This window comes from Malaya genurostris, chromosome 2, assembly GCF_030247185.1.
Source record: "Malaya genurostris strain Urasoe2022 chromosome 2, Malgen_1.1, whole genome shotgun sequence".
Taxonomy (NCBI): Eukaryota; Metazoa; Arthropoda; class Insecta; order Diptera; family Culicidae; genus Malaya; species Malaya genurostris.
In genome coordinates, this window is record NC_080571.1 from 74,799,109 (window position 1) to 74,819,528 (window position 20,420).

Here is a 20,420-nt window from a genome sequence, read left to right on the forward strand (position 1 = left end):
TGTAAGGAAAAATGAAGCACCGTGACTTGCAACACATTTTTCCCGTCGTTTCGATTCCATTCGCAAAGAAAACGAAATGGGGTGGTGGTTTCCTGAACGTGTGTGCACTTTCACCAACCGTCACTCGAAGGGACGAAACATTAGGTACAACCTGACGCAGTTGATTGGCGCATCATCCCGCGTATCCTTGCCGAAACGGTCTGTGTTTTACTGTGTAGGTGCTGGTACAGATGGAACGGCATTAAAAATATATTAAATTGGCTTGCAAGGAATAGGACTGCTGACGGTGCCGTGATTTGATGTCACAGTCTGTCAGGATCAGGATACTGTTGCAGGCTGATGGTTCACATCTAGTCTTCCACGGGAACTCGTATCGATCGGAACAGTTTGGACCGAACCGCGAGTGTTTGTACAGAGTATTCACTTTAAGGAATGACAAGTTTTGCTAGTGACCCTCATCATCATTGGGAAAACGTGAATGGTGTATGTGATCAGTAATTTCCTATTGTTTGTAGAGTGAATTTTGCTTCATATCGAGCCCATTGCTCAATTTAGTGAGTGCATTCGGTAATCTTCTACTTTTCTGGAAATCACGCAAACCTAAAAGCATATGGAAGCGCCGTTTCCGCCGGAAGTGTCACCATTCACACCCATCTGGAGTCAGGATAACCCGTCGCCAATGGTTCATTATCCGGAGCTGATGGCCGCTGGGTTCCCATGTGCCGATTTGGGTAATGTTTTTTTTATTTTCTGCTGAAAATCGAAATTCTCGAACGCAACTATCAAAATTTAGGTCAACCTTAAAGATCATATATTGAAATATCAAAGCAAATAACCAAAATCAATGCTATATTAATGTTTTTTTTTTCAAATCTCGACGACAGCTTTGAATGTGTTTCAACAAAAAAAAATATTGTAAGGTATTTTTCAAACCCCTTTTAGTCATTATAGCACTCGTGAACACGTCTCTCCATGACCGCATTTGGTCATTCCTCGTTAAAATCATAATTCTAGGGCATTTGCTCAAAAATTTATGATATAATTTTCTGCAGCATTAGATAACCACACGGAGAACCCTTCGATCATAAAATTGCGATATCGCAGTTTTTGATTTTTGCGAAAGTTGATTTAACTAATTTCTTTTTGATTCAACCAATATGGTTTTTGATTTGCATATATTCAAGTAGTTGAAAAATATGTTGTTTTGAATGCTGTCAAATGCCGGAGACAGTTGAAAGCAAAACAATAATCGCAATGCAAAATCAACAACTTTTTTAGTTGAAATCTGTTCGCGTCACTTCAAAATGTCAATGAAAACAACATCGATGGTTAAAGCGTTTGGTGAAATTGTGTTCATTCGATTTGAGAAATTTATGATAACAAGTGTTTATCTAACAGCGGTGTTGTGATAAAGTGAACCTTGGTTAAGATGAAAAAGATTTGGTGACAAATTAGAAAATGTTAATGAATGATCATCTCGTAATCTTTCAGGTATGCGCAAAAATTTTATGCTTCAAATTTGATCATTGATTTACTTCCAGCAGGCTGTTTTACTTCCAGCTGTTTGATACCGATGATGATGTTCATGCATTAGCAATAAAACTTTTTGTCATGAATTTAATTTATAAAAATAACAGGAGCGAAGGGTTTCAAACACACAGAACGCGCTGCGATTGAATGGCGCGTTTGAATTGCCGTCGCAAATTCCAATTCCCAGCTGTTGATGCACCCAAGCTCATATAAATTGACTAAAATTATCAGTGCATTACTTTAGTTCAACCCTTTGAAGGCATCATCTTTCAATACTCATTTTAGGTAAATTTAATAATCGCTAATTTACTCGCCCCTCCGGGCACTTTTGCTGATTAAAAGTGTTTTTCTACATCAATCATTTCCGATCGAATCAGAAGTATTTTTTTAGAATTTAGAATCTTTACTGATCTCGACTTGACATGATCATGATCATACAAAAATCAAAATCACTTAGAGATCAGATCAGTTCTGATTTCGTAATGATAATTTATTCCTTGGTTAAGATCACTTGAAATCAGCAGTGATCGGTGGTTTTCCCAATTATTACATGTCAATATAAAATACTGTTTATATTTTAACAACGACCAAACTTATTTCAAATAGATCATGACGTATATCAGTAAGTATATTTAGATTATTTTCGCAAATCACTAACATTGTTCGAGTTGATTCAACTATTTGCAATGTCTAAAACAAATAAAACCGATATATTTTTCAACTAACAGAATTTTGTTTCAATAACAACATCAGTTATTTCAACTAAAATATTTGTTGAAATTGTAAGGTATGTGTCCTCACTAATTGACAGCATTTTTTCCAAACAGTTAAATTAGTTGTTTCAACCATCGTTTCTGCTAATCGAAAAACAAAAATGACAGTTTAGTTAAAACAACTATCGATTAGTTGTATCAAATTTTAACCAATCGAGTTCAGAAAATCAACTAATATTCTGGTTGAAATGAGATCGCGGGTGGTTCCGTGCACTTACTCGAGTTTTCGCCGCGAGCTTTCAAAACGTTCCAGTACGTTCCGGAACGATAACAAAATTCTTCTGTCTGTTAGAAAAATATTCCAACTACAACAATTTGAACACTTCACACACGATTTCTCTAATCGTAAAAGACAACTTTATTTCAAACGGAGTAAAACTAATACACTAGCCATTTTAACCAGCAGTGAAACGAAATTTTTTTCGAAAAGTGAATTATGTACCCAAAACAGTGTCGTGATGTAAATGCTGCACCGAAAATAGTGTCGATCGCAGCGACATCTGCAAGTATTCGTCACCAGAGCTTAAAATTGTCACGTATTCTCAATAAAAAAATCCAATCCAGCAACATCGGCCCTTATTACCGGTATCACTTCACGGTGAAAATCGAGTGAAGTGAGTTTAGGTCCTCAGTACGGAAGTCGCTTCAAAGGCAAAAGTAATTATTTGGATGAACTTGATGTCATTATGAACATCACGCCACCAACATTTCGTTGAAAAAATGAGTTTTTTCCACTGCAGTGATCACTTCACTATGCGTGATACTGGTAATAGGGAAAATCAAGTGAAGTGACATGTAAGTGAAGTGAATGTGAAAGTGGAAGTGATAACGGTAATAAGGGCCATCATGTTCGTTTTTTTTACTGTCTCATTCGTAAATGACTGCATCTAAGACAAACGAAGAGAGATGAAGCATTTTTGTCTTTTATTGTAACAAAAGAGAGTGTAATAGCCAACGTCAATCGTTTCTTTATGACAAGACGAATCAGTAGAATTTCAATTCTCATTCTTTTATCGATATATTGAAAATCTGTGACGTTTGGCTATAGAGTGTCTAAAATATGATAAATCGAAGTTATTACACACCAGAAAACAAAACAACTTCAGATTCGAGTATCAACGGGTAAAAATAATTGTGGATCTTTTTCTGTCATTATCGATTCTCAAAACTTCGGTTGAATATCGACTTACACTGAAAATCGAAAATGTCTGAAAGAGCCAAAGAAAGAAAGAACACAATTCTGAAACTACTGTTCCTCTTATATCGTTGACTGCAAGCGTTCACATTATTTGCAAGCGGAGCTGAGAGTGCCATTTATTTCTCGTCATTTTCGTCTATTTTGAGTCAGTGAAAATGACATTTATAAGCGCCGTTCGCCACGCTGCTTGAGCAAATTTTACACACAGTTCATATGCGAGCTTGTATATCTGTTTTTAGTCGTTTTATAAATTTAAAAAAATAAATAAAATGGTTGAATTATCAAACATCTCCCGAGGTTGGTTATGTCTATTATGTCGCCCTCGTATCGTTCGTGTCACACGATATCATCCGAAGTTGAACTGATATATTCAAATTGTATAATATTATTTTATTATAAATAAAATTAATCAGGAGACTTGGAGACTATTTTTCATAGAGTAGCCCCCTTAATGAAGGAAGGTTGAATACCTATTATGGGTTGCCTATTGAGGAGGCTACTGAGTTTGATATTTTCAACAATAATTCATCCAACTTCCTTAGCAACTTGAAGAACGTGCTTCAGTTGAAATAGCAAAACTAAAAGTAGTTGCATATAGCCTAATTATCATCAATTTGTTACTGGCATCTTAGAGCATTAGCAGTGTGCCTTTAAATATATTATTAATGAATAAAAAAAAAAATCAATTTGTTACTCTCGAATCATTGTTTCATCATCATTCAGTAAGTGTTTCAGCACTACAGGAACTGTTAGATCAATGAGAATCGATCAACATGAACTGTTCTCAAATAAATGGCTTTCCGGTTTAATCACGGAGAAGAAACTGGGCATATTGAAACAACAATTATCACATTTGACATTTCATATTACGTATTAGTTAATTCAACATTAAATACATTTCACAAACAACCATATTCATGTTCAAAACAATCATATTTCATTTTTATTCTAAATGTGTTAGTAGGTCAAACATGAATTGTTCCATAAAACAATAATATAATATAGTTTGTTTAAACAGCGCTTCATAGTAACAGTCAATCATAACAATGGTCATACAACAAAAAACATTTATATCTATTTTTACATTTTCCTCTAAAAGTAATTTGTTTATCAGTTGTACAACTTTGCTTCCGCCGTTTTTTTTCCAAAACTAATAGCTTTATTGCGAAAAATGCTTACATTTATTTATTATTATTCAAAGTATTGTCCGTCCAGAAGGGGCGACATCTGGGGAATACGGCGGGTGGGACAGAACTTCCCATTTCAGCGTTTCCAGGTACTTTTTGACCACTTTTGTGACGTGAGGCCGAGCATTGTCGTGTTGGAGGATGACTTTGTCATATTGCTCTTGATATTGTGGCCACTTTTCTTTTAGCGCGCGACTAAGGCGCATCAGTTGCGTTCGGTAGCGATCTCCTGTGATGGTTTCGCCTGATTTCAAGAGCTCGTAGTAAATCACACCGAGCTGATCTCACCAAATACAAATCATAACCTTGGCGCCTTTCCCCATGATTTACTGCGTTTAGGATTATCGTATCGAACCCACTTTTCATCATCGGTTACGATTCGATGTAAAAACCCCTTACGATTTTGTCTTTGAAGCAGTTGCTCACATACAAATAGACGGCGCTCGATGTCCCTCGGTTTCAACTCGTACGGCACTCAGTTTCAAGCAATGCTTCTAGTTGTTCATCTTTAAAGGTTTTTCTCTTCCACCACTATGTCGAAATCACCATTTTTAAAAAGTTGAAACCACTCCCGACACGTTATTTTACTCAGAGCAGCATCACCGTAAGTTCCTGAGAGCATTCGATGCGCTTCAGCTGCATTTTTTTTCGAATTGTAACAGAAAAGTAAAACTTCCCGCAAATGGCGAGAGTTGGGCACATAAACAGACATTTTCGAGCGTGAATAATATGAAAACAAGAACAACTGTCACTGAAACGGCGATGACAATTCGTTAGGCACTGTACACACTCACTTTAAAGGCATTATCATCTATGTATTTTGACCAGCCTCAGCCGGTACAGCCACCTATCGGAAAACGGCGGAAGCAAAGTTGTACACCTGATAAATAACAGGAAACATTAACATGTTAATATTTCGGGAAGAAATGTTTCACGGTTTTTTATCAGTTTAAATTTTCTAGTTGAATTAAACAACAATACAGTATAGTTATTCATCTTAGTGAGTCCGACTTTTGTGATACGCACTGTAGGTATTATTTTGGCAAGTCCATGTGCTGAAGTTGCGAAAACAAGATGCTCAAGCCGAAATACCTAATACAAATCATAGGATTGGGGACGGGTGTAGCGTGATGGGATAGTCGATACCTTTCACGCAGCCCGCCTGGGTTCGATTCCCAACCCCGCACATAGGGTCAGAAAGATTTTCTGGTCCGAAGAGGCGAATGACCTAAGATGTAAAAGCCTCTATAATTGAAACAAAAAAAAATCATAGGATTGATTTTTGTTTTTATTGCGTATGTAATGCTGTATATCTGCAACTTTTATGATAATATTTTCATGTCTGCAAGTTTTTCGTTCAATTCAAATAGATAAATCTTGCACAACTGTTTTGCAAGTTTTAAATTTTATTTCATTGTTTTTTCAAAACTGAAGAAAACTGCACACACTGACCAGAAAATTCTCGAGATAGCCAAAACTATGCGGACTCAGCAGAAAAATATTTTTTTCAGCAAGTTTCTCAATTCGGATTATCATTTTTTGCTTTGCGGAGGGTATCATTTCGCTATTTTTTCTTTCACTAGAGATTCATAGATACTTCGACGTATATCGTATCCGATACAATTATGACAGCCGTTTGGAAAATTTTTGATAAGTTGCACAATTGTTATAGTTACTCTCGTTTTACATAACGATATGAAAATAAGAGAACTCCTATAACTGCTAGTGGAACATTGACAAGCTGGTGATTTGCTGAACAATTGTTTTAGATCTCTGGTGATTTTTCGGTAGTATTGTGAAACTTAACAGTAATAAGTTGCACAACCGATTTTAATATATTTAAACATCTTTCTGAACATATCTTACATAAATAACAATTCTAAAACGACTGTAGAACATCTTGAAATTTCAATAAGTTACATTTGCTACTTAGAGAATATTGCTAGTTTACGCCCAAACAAAGTTTTGTGTTCTTATTTTAAATTCAAAGACATGTTTTTTGAAGAAGAATACTTATGAAAACATGAGTTATATGAAAAAGGCATCCATATACCACTAGGCATATTAAAACAGGGTAAATTCCGAGGGGGATGACAGTATTGAATTAATTCTGATTTCGAAGTAGAAGTTAGTCTGGCAACGAGAAACTCATTTCAAAGGACTACTATAACGTCGAAATTCTTCGAAATGCTTTTTATTCTTTATTATTGCAAACAAGAGACGACATATCCACATGCATCTACTTGCTAGTAGCACACATCTTAGCTAAAAGAAATGATTGACAGTTCAGTAACAGAGTATAATTTGTCTAATTTCATATTTTTTATGTACAAACATATCTTTCTGCCAATTAAATGTGAAATTAACAACAACAATTTATGATAAAAACAAGTTATTCTGACTAGTATGGTTGTTTATAAATAATTAGTCATATTCAACTGATAATTGATGATGGTAATTCAAAGCGCGAATAATTTTCCCAGATGGTTACCAGCTTTAACCGATTAGGTTTTGGATCATGAGTAACTTGAGACCTCACAAGATTCAGATATATATATATATATATATATATATATATATATATATATATATATATATATATATATATATATATATATATATATATATATATATATATATATATATATATATATATATATATATATAAGAGACAATATTTATCGGACAGAACATAACATATATATTTTTTCATTATAACGCAGTTAATTTTAATTTATATGATGTTGCTTATCGAACTATTTCTTATTACTAACAAATTTATTAATGTACTTTGCTGAATTGCAATCATAAACTAATAAGCTATTAAAAATCGATGGCTTTTCTAAATGTGTTATATACCTATCGATGTCTATCTGAATTTTGCTACTTTGATCCGAAATCTCCAATAAAAATTCGTTATCAAAATAAAAAATGTCAAAATATGAACCAAGAATAATGATACCACGTCTTTTTGCACCCGTTGGTACATTAATTGGCGCACTATCCAGAGAGTAGTTCTTATTCTTCCCTGTCATGTTTTTGAAACCATACACTTTACAAACTTTGAAACTATATTCTCTCACTAAAATCCATTCTCCTATAACTATATTATTCAGAACATCATTTCCAAATCTTTGTATCGACAAACTTGCTTTCTCTTGTGATTGAAAACGATAAATTCTGTCTGTCGAGCAACGTTCGGTTTGATTCGAAATCATCCATTCAAAAGTAGATTTTTTTAAATGTACAACCTTCCCGTTGCGGTTTCGAATTTTAAAAATATTGTTCGGCTTTACATTACACGAGTCTTTCACAATAAATTCCGTTCCAGCCTCCGGGCATATTTCGTATCCGTTGTAGACGGTCTCTTCATGTTCCTCATTTTCCATCGTCGGCACACGACCAAACTCAAAATGTCCACAGCTTGAATGTGGCTTTTCTTTAGGTTTCCGCAAATGTATGCTCTCGTTGAAAATGATCTGAGAGTCATGTATTCCTAGATTTAAAAGTTTCTGGTATGCAGCATACCTACTGCTCTCAATAATAGATACTATTTCGTCATCTGTTGGAAAATATGTTTCAACTTGGCTTGATGTATTTGAAAGACGTGGGAAAATCAATTCTTCCTTCCGCTTGTACATAATTTCTTCTTTTGCTTCGACTTTATTCAATCTAGACTCAAATGATTGCATTGTAAAATTTACTACTGTAGATTCAGTTGAGGTGAATGATCGCGCTTGTTCAAAAAAGCTTTCGCATGCTTGGCTTTGCAAACAAGATATTTCGAATGGGATATTATCATCACGGCAACTCACCACATATATGATCATACCGTGGGCGTTTATTTCCAGATTGTAATAACAGTTAGTTGTAACGGAGTGTTCAATATTACCATACATGGAGACAGTCCAATTTCGCCATGCTCTTGTGAACAATAGGGCAAACCTACAATTATTTGTATATTTTTGTAAATGAACTCAGACTAGTACATTACGATCATACCAAATCTTGAACAAACGCTCTTTAATAGAAATAGAAGGATCCATCAACGCGAGTTAAATAATTCCTTACCTAAACCTCTTTTTAAAAAAGAACAACCACTTGGTTCACTGCCTAGAATTAAACTAAACTTTATTCTTTCATTCGATTATGTCTACAGTTCATACTGCCGAATTGCACTTTCTAGTCAACGTGACGCTCCTCCGCTCCCACGGATCGATGCCCTCAGGTACAAAATGCTCCGTCGGCGCTCCTGTCTGTCCCGTCGGGTCGGCGCCGATGCTAACGTGTCGTCAGCGATTCTCGCTGCCCTCGTTCGGGTAGTTCCGTTGCTAACTCGTCCTTCCTAAGAGATGAGGTTCCGTACGAATCACTTCTCTGATTGTCAAATGTCTAATGTTGGGTTGGATGTCTGGTACTGGATCTTCGACTGTTGTGGTCGGGGCTGCCTGTTGTATGTTTATTGTAGATGATCTATGGATGAGAAATCTAAGGAGAAATGCTATACCGATTAAGCTAGGTAGGGACATAATTCCCCCAAAAAGAGACAGTGTTGGCCACTTTATACTATTGGTTGATAGTCGGATGACGTCTAACTCCTTCCTCGTTTCCAGATGGAGTTTATGTAGATGGTCCAGGCTGATGTTTAGGATCTCTTGGTGCATTTTTACCGCGATTCCGTCTAAGGGTAGTTGTATTGGGTTTCCCGGTAAGGTTTTCATTCTTGAGTTATATGAAGCGTTATTGATGTATAACTGGCAATTTCTGAAGAAAACTACGAATGGTCCGGTCAGGTTTCTGTTTGTTATGCCACAATTTGATGATAGGGTGAAATTTTTTATTGTGTTTATGAACAAGTGTTGGTTGTCTAGAAAGATAACTTCTTCTTCGACTGGGTTGACGGTGAAATTACAAGTTGCCTGTTCTCCTTTCAATAGCTTCGGTATGCATGTTGAATTGTCCAAGTTGATTTCGTTTGCATTGAATATAGTAGGTTCGATTGAGTTTATGGAGTAAACCTCATCTTTGTGAGTTAGATAAAATCGATGATCTATATGAATTTGCTTATTTTTGTGAATGATCGGGTATAGTCGTACTTTGTTGAATATTCTGGGGTCGAGTTTTGGCATTTTTATCATGAGAGCAATTTCCAGATTGTTAGTTGCCACTGATGTCGTCGCATAATTCGTTGCCTCCAAAGCAGTATGAACTGTTATATTTTCCCTAGCTAAATCATTAATTAAGATATCTATTTCACGCTGGCTTAGAATTTTTTCGTTTACTATTCCTAGTTTAGCCAACATGATTGCATCAGTTATTTGGTTCAATTTCTTGGATAAGTAATTCAGATGAAACAATATCTTAGTAGAATACATTTCGATTGATCTTGTGTTGAACAAATTAATCGCCTTTTTGGTTTCGAACATTGCTTCTTCCAATTGTAGGTTTATCTCACGGTTAATTCTGATCTGCTCATTATTGTTCGTAACTAAATTATTTATGGTAGAATTGATGATTCTCAAATCATTGGCATCTGGACTGCCGGCTATAAATTTCCAAACTGTACCTACACTATCCCAACGTTTATGCCGTCTGATTGGGTCTATGCTTTTTAATGCGAAATCTATTTCGTTGAATTTTTCTTCTACTAGGTCAGAAAATTGATTTTGGCTAAAGTTTTCGAACTGATCCCTAAGGCTTTTTACTTGCATTCTAATGGTCGTTAAATTGAAGTAGTGAATGTAATACGTGTGGTCAAGTTTGATCCGTGCCTCGCCTTGATCGAAGATCAGGACTGGCTGGCGTCCTACGTCCCGTAAGTCGGCTGTCACATCGTGTCTTGATAGTAGTTGGTCTGGTTGAATGAATAATAGCAGTAGCAATCTGAAACGTAGAAGTAGAAGTCGTGTTTTATATTTTCCTTATTTTTAGGTCATCTTTATGAATTCGTCGATTATCGTCGGTTGTAATTGTGCTCTTGTTTATTTTCGAAATTTTTATTTTCTTGTACCTTTTCTTGTGTTTAAGTCTTTGTCGTGTCGTCTCGTATGCGTCTTGATTTTCCTCGATTGGTATAGGTTTCTTTTTTTTATTATGGTGTTCCAACGCGTTTTTCTGAGTTTGCAGTAGATTTCTGTAGGTTTTTTCAATAATTTCTGGGGTACGAGAAGAGGGGAGAATTATTTCCAAAGGAGTGAAATTTGTGGAGGAGTGAATAGAAGAATTATATTTCTGTACAGATAGTTGGATCAGGTCTGGCGTTGCTAGATTCGGGTTTTCAGTTTTTGTGATTCGATAAATTTCGAGGAGCGTTGAATGGAAACGTTCAACGATTCCGTTCATCTCACTCCGTCCGGTGGCGGTTACGTATGGGTTGATTTTATGTATGTTGTAGAAATTAACGAGCTCTCCCGTCATAAAGGATTTCTCGCCATCCATCACAAGTGTGCTTGGTGCTTTGTACTTTAAAAGAATATCCTTTATTACTGGTATGAGGTCGATGGCTGCTCTTGATTCAATTTGTGTGACTTGAGCGAATTTTGAAAATTTGTCGACATATGTTAGAAAGTGAAGACTTTCCAAAAACATAATGTCGATGTGCGCTATTTCGAATGGAGCCTTTGGAATTGGTGTTTCTTGTATAGGAAACTTTATCGGGTTCCTATCATATTTGCACTCATGGCAAATCTGACAGTTAGTGATAAAATCTCCTACTTTTTGAGCTAATTTTGGGAAGAAGTATTTCCGAAATATTTGCTGCTTATTTTCCTGTGCACCTCTATGCGCTCTGTGATGCTCAGTGCGAATAATATTCCATTGGTCATCTTCTTCTGTTATGTCCTCGAGCATATTCTGAGTGAAACGAATCGTTAACAGATTTTGTTGTCCGAAATGTCTTTTATAGACTTCTTGGATTTTTCCCATTATGTTCTCATCTGTTAACAAACCATTTACCTTAGAATAGTTAAAGTGGTTTTTTAGTACCTGTAATAATAAATTGTCGTTAATTTCATTTATGTAAACCGTAATTCTTGTGTATCCTGAAAATGGAATTTCTGTTATTGTTTTATCGGGTCCTTTCTTTATTATTACTTGATGACGAAATACGTTGATTGGCGATTCCGTTGAGGGTATATAAAAGTCGTCGCTATTTTCGGCTGAATGTTGGGTTGCTGTTAAGGAGCATACAATTCTACTTAAGGCGTCTGCCACCACATTTGCTTTTCCCGGCTTATACACGATTTCATAATCGTGCTCCTCTAGATATGCCTTCCATCTTTTGAGTTTGGCATTTGTGTTTTTTGGGGATAAAGCAAACGTTAACGGTTGGTGGTCGGTTAAAATTTTGAATTTTGCCCCGTATAAATAATTCCTAAATACTTGCAGTGACCAGAAAATTGCTAGCATTTCCTTCTCTGGTACTGAGTATTTTTCTTCCGCCGAAGACAAAGTTCTGGAAGCAAAGTGAATCGGTTTGTCTTTTCCGATGTCACCTTGGGATAAGACAGCACCTATAGCAAAATCAGATGCGTCTGTTGTGAGAATGAAAGGTTGCCCATAATCCGGGTAAATGAGGACGTCAGACGATTTCAATACGTTTTTCAACTTGTCGAAGCATCGTTTTTCATCACATGAAAGCGAAATTTTCCTATTTGATGAGGGATTCCTTTCCCCCCGAAGAAGGTTTGTAAGAGGTTTTGCGATTTTCGCAAAGTCTTTTACAAATCTTCGATAATAACTCATCATTCCGAGGAAAGAACGGAGCTCTTTGAGATTCGTAGGCTCTGGATACCTATTGATAACATCGATTTTTTTAATATTAGGTTTGATTCCTTCCGCTCCAATAACAAACCCTAAAAATTCAATCTCAGAATGCAAAAACTCACATTTGTCTAACTGAATCTTGAGATTTGCATTACTTAGTGTTTCTAGAACAATTTTAAGATTTTCCAAATGTTCATCTAGGGTCTTTCCAAACACGACAACGTCATCGATATACACATAGCATATTTTCCCTATGTGATCTCTAAGTACGTCGTCAATTGCCCGTTGGAAGATCGCAGGAGCGTTCTTCAAGCCAAATGGCATTCTAGTAAATTCGTACTTCCCGTTGTTAATGGCGAAAGCAGTTTTCTCAATATCTTTCTCCTTCATTTTAATCTGGTGGAACCCAGACGCTAAATCAAGAGTGGTAAAATATTTTTGACCCTTGAGCTGATCTAAAACATACCCTATCTCTGGCATTGGATATTTATCGGGAATTGTCTTTTCGTTCACCTTCCGATAGTCGATCACCATTCGGAACTTTTTTTCTCCTGAAGCGTCGGGTTTCTTCGGTACAACCCATACTGGTGCCGTCCACGCTGAACGAGATGGTCGAACAATACCATCTTCCAGGAGTTTGTTAATTTGTTTCTTTACCTCGTCTGCATAGGCAGCGGGGTAAGGATATACCTTCTGATGAACTGGAGTATCATCAGTGGTATTGATTGTGCATTCAACATTTGTTGAGCATGTTAATTTTGCATTGGTTTCATGAAAAACTTCTTTGGAGTTGTCGAGGACGACTTTTAGTTTAGTATGCTCCTCTTCAGTAAGATGAGCAGTTCGAAAAACACTATTAGAAGCACAGTTTGTCTGAGAATATACGCAAAGAGGAATGACAAGTTTCTGATTATCAGAGTACAAGGTCAAAATCTTATTAGAAAAATCAATGTTTGCATTTAAGTCATTCAGTATTTCTGTCCCTATGATCCCGTGGAAAAATGAGTGGAATTTATGTAAGACGAATTTTGTAATGTAATTAATTTTCGGATAGAAAAAGTTTATATCTATCGCAGAGGTTGCGTTAAATTTACCGTTAGCACTAGTTATGCCTTTGGCATTAAAGTCGTACGGCCTGCTATCCTTGTAGGCCCAGGCAAGTTTTGGGTTAATTAAGTTTATGTTCGCTCCTGTATCTATTAAGAAGGGAAACTCTCCACTCGTAGTCTTCAAGTTGATGTAGAGCAAAATAGGTTTCACCAACTTGGGTTCCATTCTAAAAAATTAGAGGCTGTAGCCTCATCTTGCTGCGGTTCTTGTTCGGTTTGCGTGTCTAATTTTGGTTCCGGTTCTACTGATGGTTGAATATCATAATATGGATATAGATCATTGTAATAATCATATTCGTAATTATAGAGATCATCTGTTTGATCATCAAAATTTGTATCAACCGGGTGAGCTTGCCTTTTGAAGGGGTACGGATATGTTTGCCCCGACATTGGCGGCGGTCTTTTAAGATCCATTGATGGCCTGTTGCCATAATTTACATTGTGTGTTCTCATACTTTGATCGATATCCATTGGCTCGGGTTTTGGTAATGGTTTTGCAGCCCATGGTCGTGGGGGTGCTTGAAACGGATTGGGTTGGTACTGAGGCCTGGTCTGGGTGAAGGGATTGGCTTGGAAATATTGCCTGCCAAATAGTGGCATCTGTGGAAAGCCTAAGTTTCTAGGGGCTGGAATTGGTGGAGGTGGATATCTCCGTGGAGGTGGTCTGGGAGGAAGTCTATTAATTTCCAAATCTCTTGGTTTGGGAGCTGGGGTGAAATGTTCATTTCGGAAAGGTGCCGATCTAGTATCCATATTGTAGTAGTCTAGGCAAAACTGATATGCCTGATTTAACGTTTTTGGATTAAATGTTTTTAGTAGCTGACACAAAGGTTTTTCTAAGCCTCGAATGAATGCATCTACTGCCTTTTCTCTAAAGTAATCGATATGTGAATTAACGTGTGGGGCCAATTTTTCTTCTGTTTGGATTTGAGCTACTATGGATGAAAGTAGTTCGTTCACCCGGGAGTAGTAACTGCCTAAAGTTTCGTTTGAGTTCTTTTTTATTGTGGTTAATTCGAAGTCCAACGTTTTTATATCACGTTTGTCCCTGTAATACAGAAGCAGCGTAGATTTTATTTGTTGCCAATTATGCACAATGTTATTTGAATTAAGGATATCGGCTGCTTCGCCTCTGATTTTTCGTCTCACGGAGCGCTCGATTAATTCAAGTTGCGCTTCCGTGGCTCGTGCATCTCTGTACATACAGAAAATGCCCTCAACATCCGTTAGCCATGCTAATAGTTCTGTTGGCTTGCCATCATAATTTTGTAAATCTCGAATGAAATCTGGTAATTTTCCCAGATCAATGAATTGTTGCATCGTCAGTGGTGCAGCAACCGGATTCGGTACTGGATTTGCCATTATTTTGTGAAATAAGAATTTAACCGAGACTGATGAACACTTTTTCCACTTGTTTTACCAGTATTCTGGATTTTCTTGGCTTTTTTTCCACAATTAATTTAATGGTGGCAATGCGAACAAAAACACTATTTATTTCCGTTGGTTTTGAGCAATATCTCTAAATTTCCTTCGTTCGTTTCTGAACAAAAATTACTAATATATATTGTATAACTAATTACTTACATAAAAGACCGTGTCTTAGTTGCGGCCAACATCGGTTGGACTTTTGTTGTGGCTGTCCTCCGCAAACGGGGGAATCTACGAGCAGGCACGTTTGGTGGATCCGTTTTACTATTCGTTACTTCGGGCCAGCGGTGCCGATCGGGTCCGGTAGGTATCCTCGGTGTCTCGTAGCTCGCTTTCGTGATAGCCAGACCTGGCTCTTTTAACCAGCATATGCAACTTGGCTCTTTGAACCAGCAATGAACACTTATTTTCCAAGTGATTTTCTTAAGATTTTTGTTACACTGATTTGAAGATTTTTGCACTGCACTATCACTTTATCCTGTTCCCGCTTCGGAGTATCTCGCCGGAGCCTCCAGTTAAATAATTCCTTACCTAAACCTCTTTTTAAAAAAGAACAACCACTTGGTTCACTGCCTAGAATTAAACTAAACTTTATTCTTTCATTCGATTATGTCTACAGTTCATACTGCCGAATTGCACTTTCTAGTCAACGTGACGCTCCTCCGCTCCCACGGATCGATGCCCTCAGGTACAAAATGCTCCGTCGGCGCTCCTGTCTGTCCCGTCGGGTCGGCGCCGATGCTAACGTGTCGTCAGCGATTCTCGCTGCCCTCGTTCGGGTAGTTCCGTTGCTAACTCGCGGACATAATTTTTTGTATGAGGTCCAAGTAAATAGTAGTACCTTTTGCTTCAGGGAGCTTATTTCTCATTAAATTTATGACGCGTGGTTCTGTGATTTTCTGAGTGGGGCGAAATCGCATTTTATCAAAGGTATTTAAATCCGAGGGCGAAAGTCCGTGCTGGTCTTTAGAAAATACCAATAGCTCCTGCAGATGTAACTTAGACACAATGTATTTGCCTGGAATGGAAGAATTATTAGGTATGTGTGATATTATCAACAGCATTAGCACACCGATGAAAAGTAGCTTATCTTGTCGCATAAGGCGAATTCTCAACTTGTTAGCTAAATGCGTTGGATCTTGGATGCATACGCTATTTGCAGTATAATTCGATACAAAATAAGGTCCAAATCGTGTGTTTGATTGGCTAGGTAATTGCATCTTGCGCATCATGGCTTGTACCAGTCGCGAATCGCCATCCGATGCTCTACATGCTATTACTAATCCTGCCTTGGAACATTCAGATTCAATATGTTGCCATCGCTTAATCACATCGTCTGCTGTAAATCTATTGTCGGAGCATGCGTACATAAGACAAAACGCGGCAGATCCCGAATTCAGTGGTTGTGCCATAGTCACGTACAAATTTCGACCTATAGGGAAGCTTCGAGTGTATTCCTGTATCTTCGCGGGAGATGAAGCTTTGAAAAAATTTTTGATTGGCATTCCATTCATGTCCATAGGAGCAACAAGACCATATAGAGTATCCTTCGTTGAGTTATAGCCTATGCCTCCGGTAATTCGAGTAGCATCCTCGCTTAGTACGAACACTTTGGGAAGTTTGTGAATTTCCAAATATTTGATAAACTGATCAATCCGTAAACAGTCTGACTCAATAGACCGACCCATTTTTTTCAAATACCGCTGACATGTTCTAACGTTTGGTGATATAGTATTTGAATTTTCAAACTCGTACGCCGACTTACCGCTCTGGACAAATTTATATGTGAAAAAATCAAGTTCTAGTTCTGTGTATCTTCGTCCTTTTTTAGAACGATTTCCAATACGATTTTCACATTGTGATAGTATTGCTGTAATACCTGATGAACCACGTTCAAATGTTTTAGCATTCAGAACATTGACACTGTTGTCAGCTATATCACAGTTTCGATTTAGTTTAAATAATCGATATTTTCGTCGAGGTTTTCGCCTTCTTTTTCGATATATTCTACTTCGAATGTTTCAGGTACAATAAGAGCTTGCTTTGGAGCATGATTATCATCATATTGCTCATAATTCACGGGAACTTCCTCATCTGCAGACTTACTGGGAGTTGGGCGTTTTCTGGACCGTGTCATATTTTCAGTACACTTATCATTATGCTTGGTTTTGACGTGAGCAAAAAAGTTTGATAATTTCCATGTACCACTTCTTTCTGGACGAATAGTAACAATGCTCAAATTTTCCATATTACATATGGGACAAGTTATTTGAGCCATTACTCCGAGATCGTCCATTTTGACACAAATTCTCATATTTTCAATTTTCGAAAGGAACTCATAATCTTCTGGGCTATTTTATAAACAAAACTCAATATTTTAAAACATTTGATAACTAAATATTTTACCTTTTAATATAATGATTCCGGATTTTATTCCGGATATGATCTGCTGTTTGTCTATTTTCTGGAATGGTATTCTGTTTTTTATAAAACTTATTAATACCATATTTATGTATGTTGGCGGCAATCATCTTCAAGCTACTTCGCTCGCCAGCTTTGAATCGGAATGTTTCCAATTGTCCTGTGAAATCCGGAATCGAATTTGTTAAATCGGTTGCTGTTTTAGTAGAGGAAAGTTGTCTAATATCAGCTTCAATTGCATCGATTGTAGTATCATCAAGATATGCCAATCCGCTATGGATATATTTGGTTTCCATCATCGCAAATTTTACAACGCTTGATATCGGACCGGTCATTTTAGTCATTTCAATCCAAAATCTTTCCTATAAAATAAAGCATTGTTACACACAATTCTTCCATTTTTCGGGGCTCCAGCTCGAAGAATTGATGTTAAATTTCTAGCACCAATTAATAAAATGTTGGAGTAGATTATAGCATTGGTAATAGATGGAAAAGAAAAATATAACGGCTCACTTTAATTACAAAATAAAGTAATAAGCACATTGATAATGTTTGCATGTTGAACATGCGTCAAATCTCTAAATCATTACTTAATTTTATTATACCTACCATTATCATAAGAAGTAATACGATTGTTAGGATTGAACTAATTCGAATAATTTTCAGAGCAACTGGGCTAGCAGCTTGAAGCTGGAAATGTATTTCCTTATTTAATATGCATTCAATTCACTCATTACATTTATTACTTACAAATTCAGTCTTCTTGCACGTATTCAATTCTTTCGAACATGAATTTATTTCACCGCTTGTCATCAACGATATTGTTGTATGTGTTGTCATAGCAGTAACTATGCAACACAAGCAAATTATTCATGAATATTCTTGTAAAATCTAGATAAATTGATGATATACCCACGGTGATCTAAAAAGCGAAGCTTACTTTTCATATTCTCATTAGGTGAGAAAAAATGACACATATGAGCCTCAAGCAATGCGAAGCGGAGTAAATTTTTCAATGGTAATTAGGAAATGAATTACTGTCATTCCCCACGATAAATTCCTTAAATTTAGCTCAAACACAAGAAAACAATTGATTAAAATGTTTTCTAAATTATAATTTCAGCTATTTGGCCCCGCCAGCAAGTGGGTAGCTTCGTAGCCCAGCGTTTGTCACCAAGAGGAGCCCAACCTGCGTCTCATTCATCGACCAAGAAAACACGCCGACGGGTTGCTTCGATGGCACAACGACGGGCAGCGAATATTCGTGAGCGACGGCGAATGTTCAATCTAAATGAAGCTTTTGACAAGCTGCGGAGAAAGGTAGACTCATCATCTGATACCTTTACTTAGAAAACAGATCCAATAAATTGTTTCAGGTACCAACGTTTGCGTACGAAAAACGCCTGTCACGCATCGAAACGCTTCGATTGGCCATCACCTATATCGGATTCATGTCGGAATTGCTGAACGGAACTCCGACGCACGATGGTCGATCGCCAGAACTATATCCGAATTTAGTACATCCGCATCACACGAACCACATGCATCCGTCATTTCATCAGAGGGAGTACATTTCGCCGTATGGTTCTCATACTGGTTGATAAGGGAACTACATATAGATAATAAGTTTGTCGACTTAGAAAATCGTGCAGAACACTTTTTCTGATTGTTTTATGATATTTATTAGTTTTTAGATGCCTGTTCTTCCATTAAAAATAGAGTAAATATAATTCCTAGTGCGTAAAACTGAATAGATGATTCGTATTTTTAGGTGACATTCAGCTGTGAGCAAACTAACGTTACACTTTTATTGGATTCTGAGTAAAAAATATCCAGAATGAACGAAAAGTGCACAACGCTAAATTTTTGGAATTATTTTTAAGCAATCATGCATAGGAGCAATTCCAACAATTAACAGGAAAGAAGTTAAACAGTTAAATTGGCTCCGATTTAGATAAAACTTTGTACGTATCTTCAATAGATAGCAAAAGGGTGATTTTTGAAGAGGTATAGGATTCGATTTTGAAAAAAAAAAAACAAAATAAATGAGAAAATTGAAGAAATCTTCATTGGAATCAATAGAACGATCAATATAATGTCATGCAAATGTTGGCCGCGGCTCCAGTCTCGGCAGGTATTTCACGAATAATGCCACCGGCCCGTAATCCTCACAAAACAATGACTTTTTTGGGATGTATTGATAGCTCTTGCAATATTACTGGTTGATCACTCCAGATGCGACAATTTTGCTTGCTGACGTATCCATTCAATCAGAAATGAACTTCGTCGCTGAACTCAATTTTTCGATAAAAAAGTGAATCTTCCTCCAACTTTGCCAGCGCCCACTCATGATTAAATTATAGACCAAACGACGATTCATGATTAAATTATAGACCAAACTGAACAAGTTTGACAATGACACACGACACGATTAACGCGTGATCTGTCATCTGTCAACAGTGTTGCCAGCAAAAAATTACCCTTTATCAATTTTACACGGATAGAGACCGATTCGACTCTAGTTTGGTTTTTAAAAAGGACGAATGTTTTTTTTTCTGTATGCATTTACTTCAAATCGTTGTAACTCGGAAACCATTAATTGTAAAGACATGGTTTCTAAAACGAAGTTGAATTGATTATTCAATAGTCTAAATTATACACTTAGAGAAAAGTTGAATGCTTTTTCAAAAATTAGAAGGTTGACCGAAAATTGAATTGAGAGACGAACCTCTATTTCATTTTAATATTTTGATTCTAAACTAGAATAAGATATTAAATTCAAATAAACTTTCCCCTAGACGTTACCGTCCTCGAGATATTTGAACATGTAATTGAAAAATTATTGATATTTTTCAGTATTTCTATAGAGTACCCATCCTGTAAATTCTTTTCAGACACTTCTCTAACTTTTTTTTTGTAGAATTGAACAATTTTATTTCAAATCGTCTAATCGTTCAAAATTACTCTAAAAATCTTAATTGTACAAAAATAGTGTCTAAGAAGAAGTTAC

The 20,420-nt window shown here is 36.6% G+C and overlaps 1 protein-coding gene across 1 annotated transcript; it reads left to right on the forward strand.

The window, feature by feature from the left end:
- Positions 1-319: 319 nt before the first annotated feature.
- On the forward strand, positions 320-19,140 carry LOC131428190 (protein Fer3-like). Its single transcript, XM_058591916.1, has 4 exons — positions 320-483; positions 608-731; positions 18,534-18,730; positions 18,787-19,140. Exons 1-4 carry the CDS (start codon positions 433-435, stop codon positions 19,009-19,011), a joined length of 597 nt encoding a protein of 198 aa, XP_058447899.1. The 5' UTR covers positions 320-432; the 3' UTR covers positions 19,012-19,140.
- The last annotated feature ends 1,280 nt before the right edge of the window (positions 19,141-20,420 follow it).

Excerpts from the sequence above, each read along its gene's own strand:
- LOC131428190 (XM_058591916.1), top strand. The coding sequence starts at position 433 with ATGACAAGTTTTGCTAGTGACCCTCATCATCATTGGGAAAACGTGAAT. Across the intron at positions 732-18,533 it reads GTTCCCATGTGCCGATTTGG|CTATTTGGCCCCGCCAGCAA; the intron begins GTAATGTTTTTT and ends TTATAATTTCAG. Across the intron at positions 18,731-18,786 it reads TTGACAAGCTGCGGAGAAAG|GTACCAACGTTTGCGTACGA; the intron begins GTAGACTCATCA and ends AAATTGTTTCAG.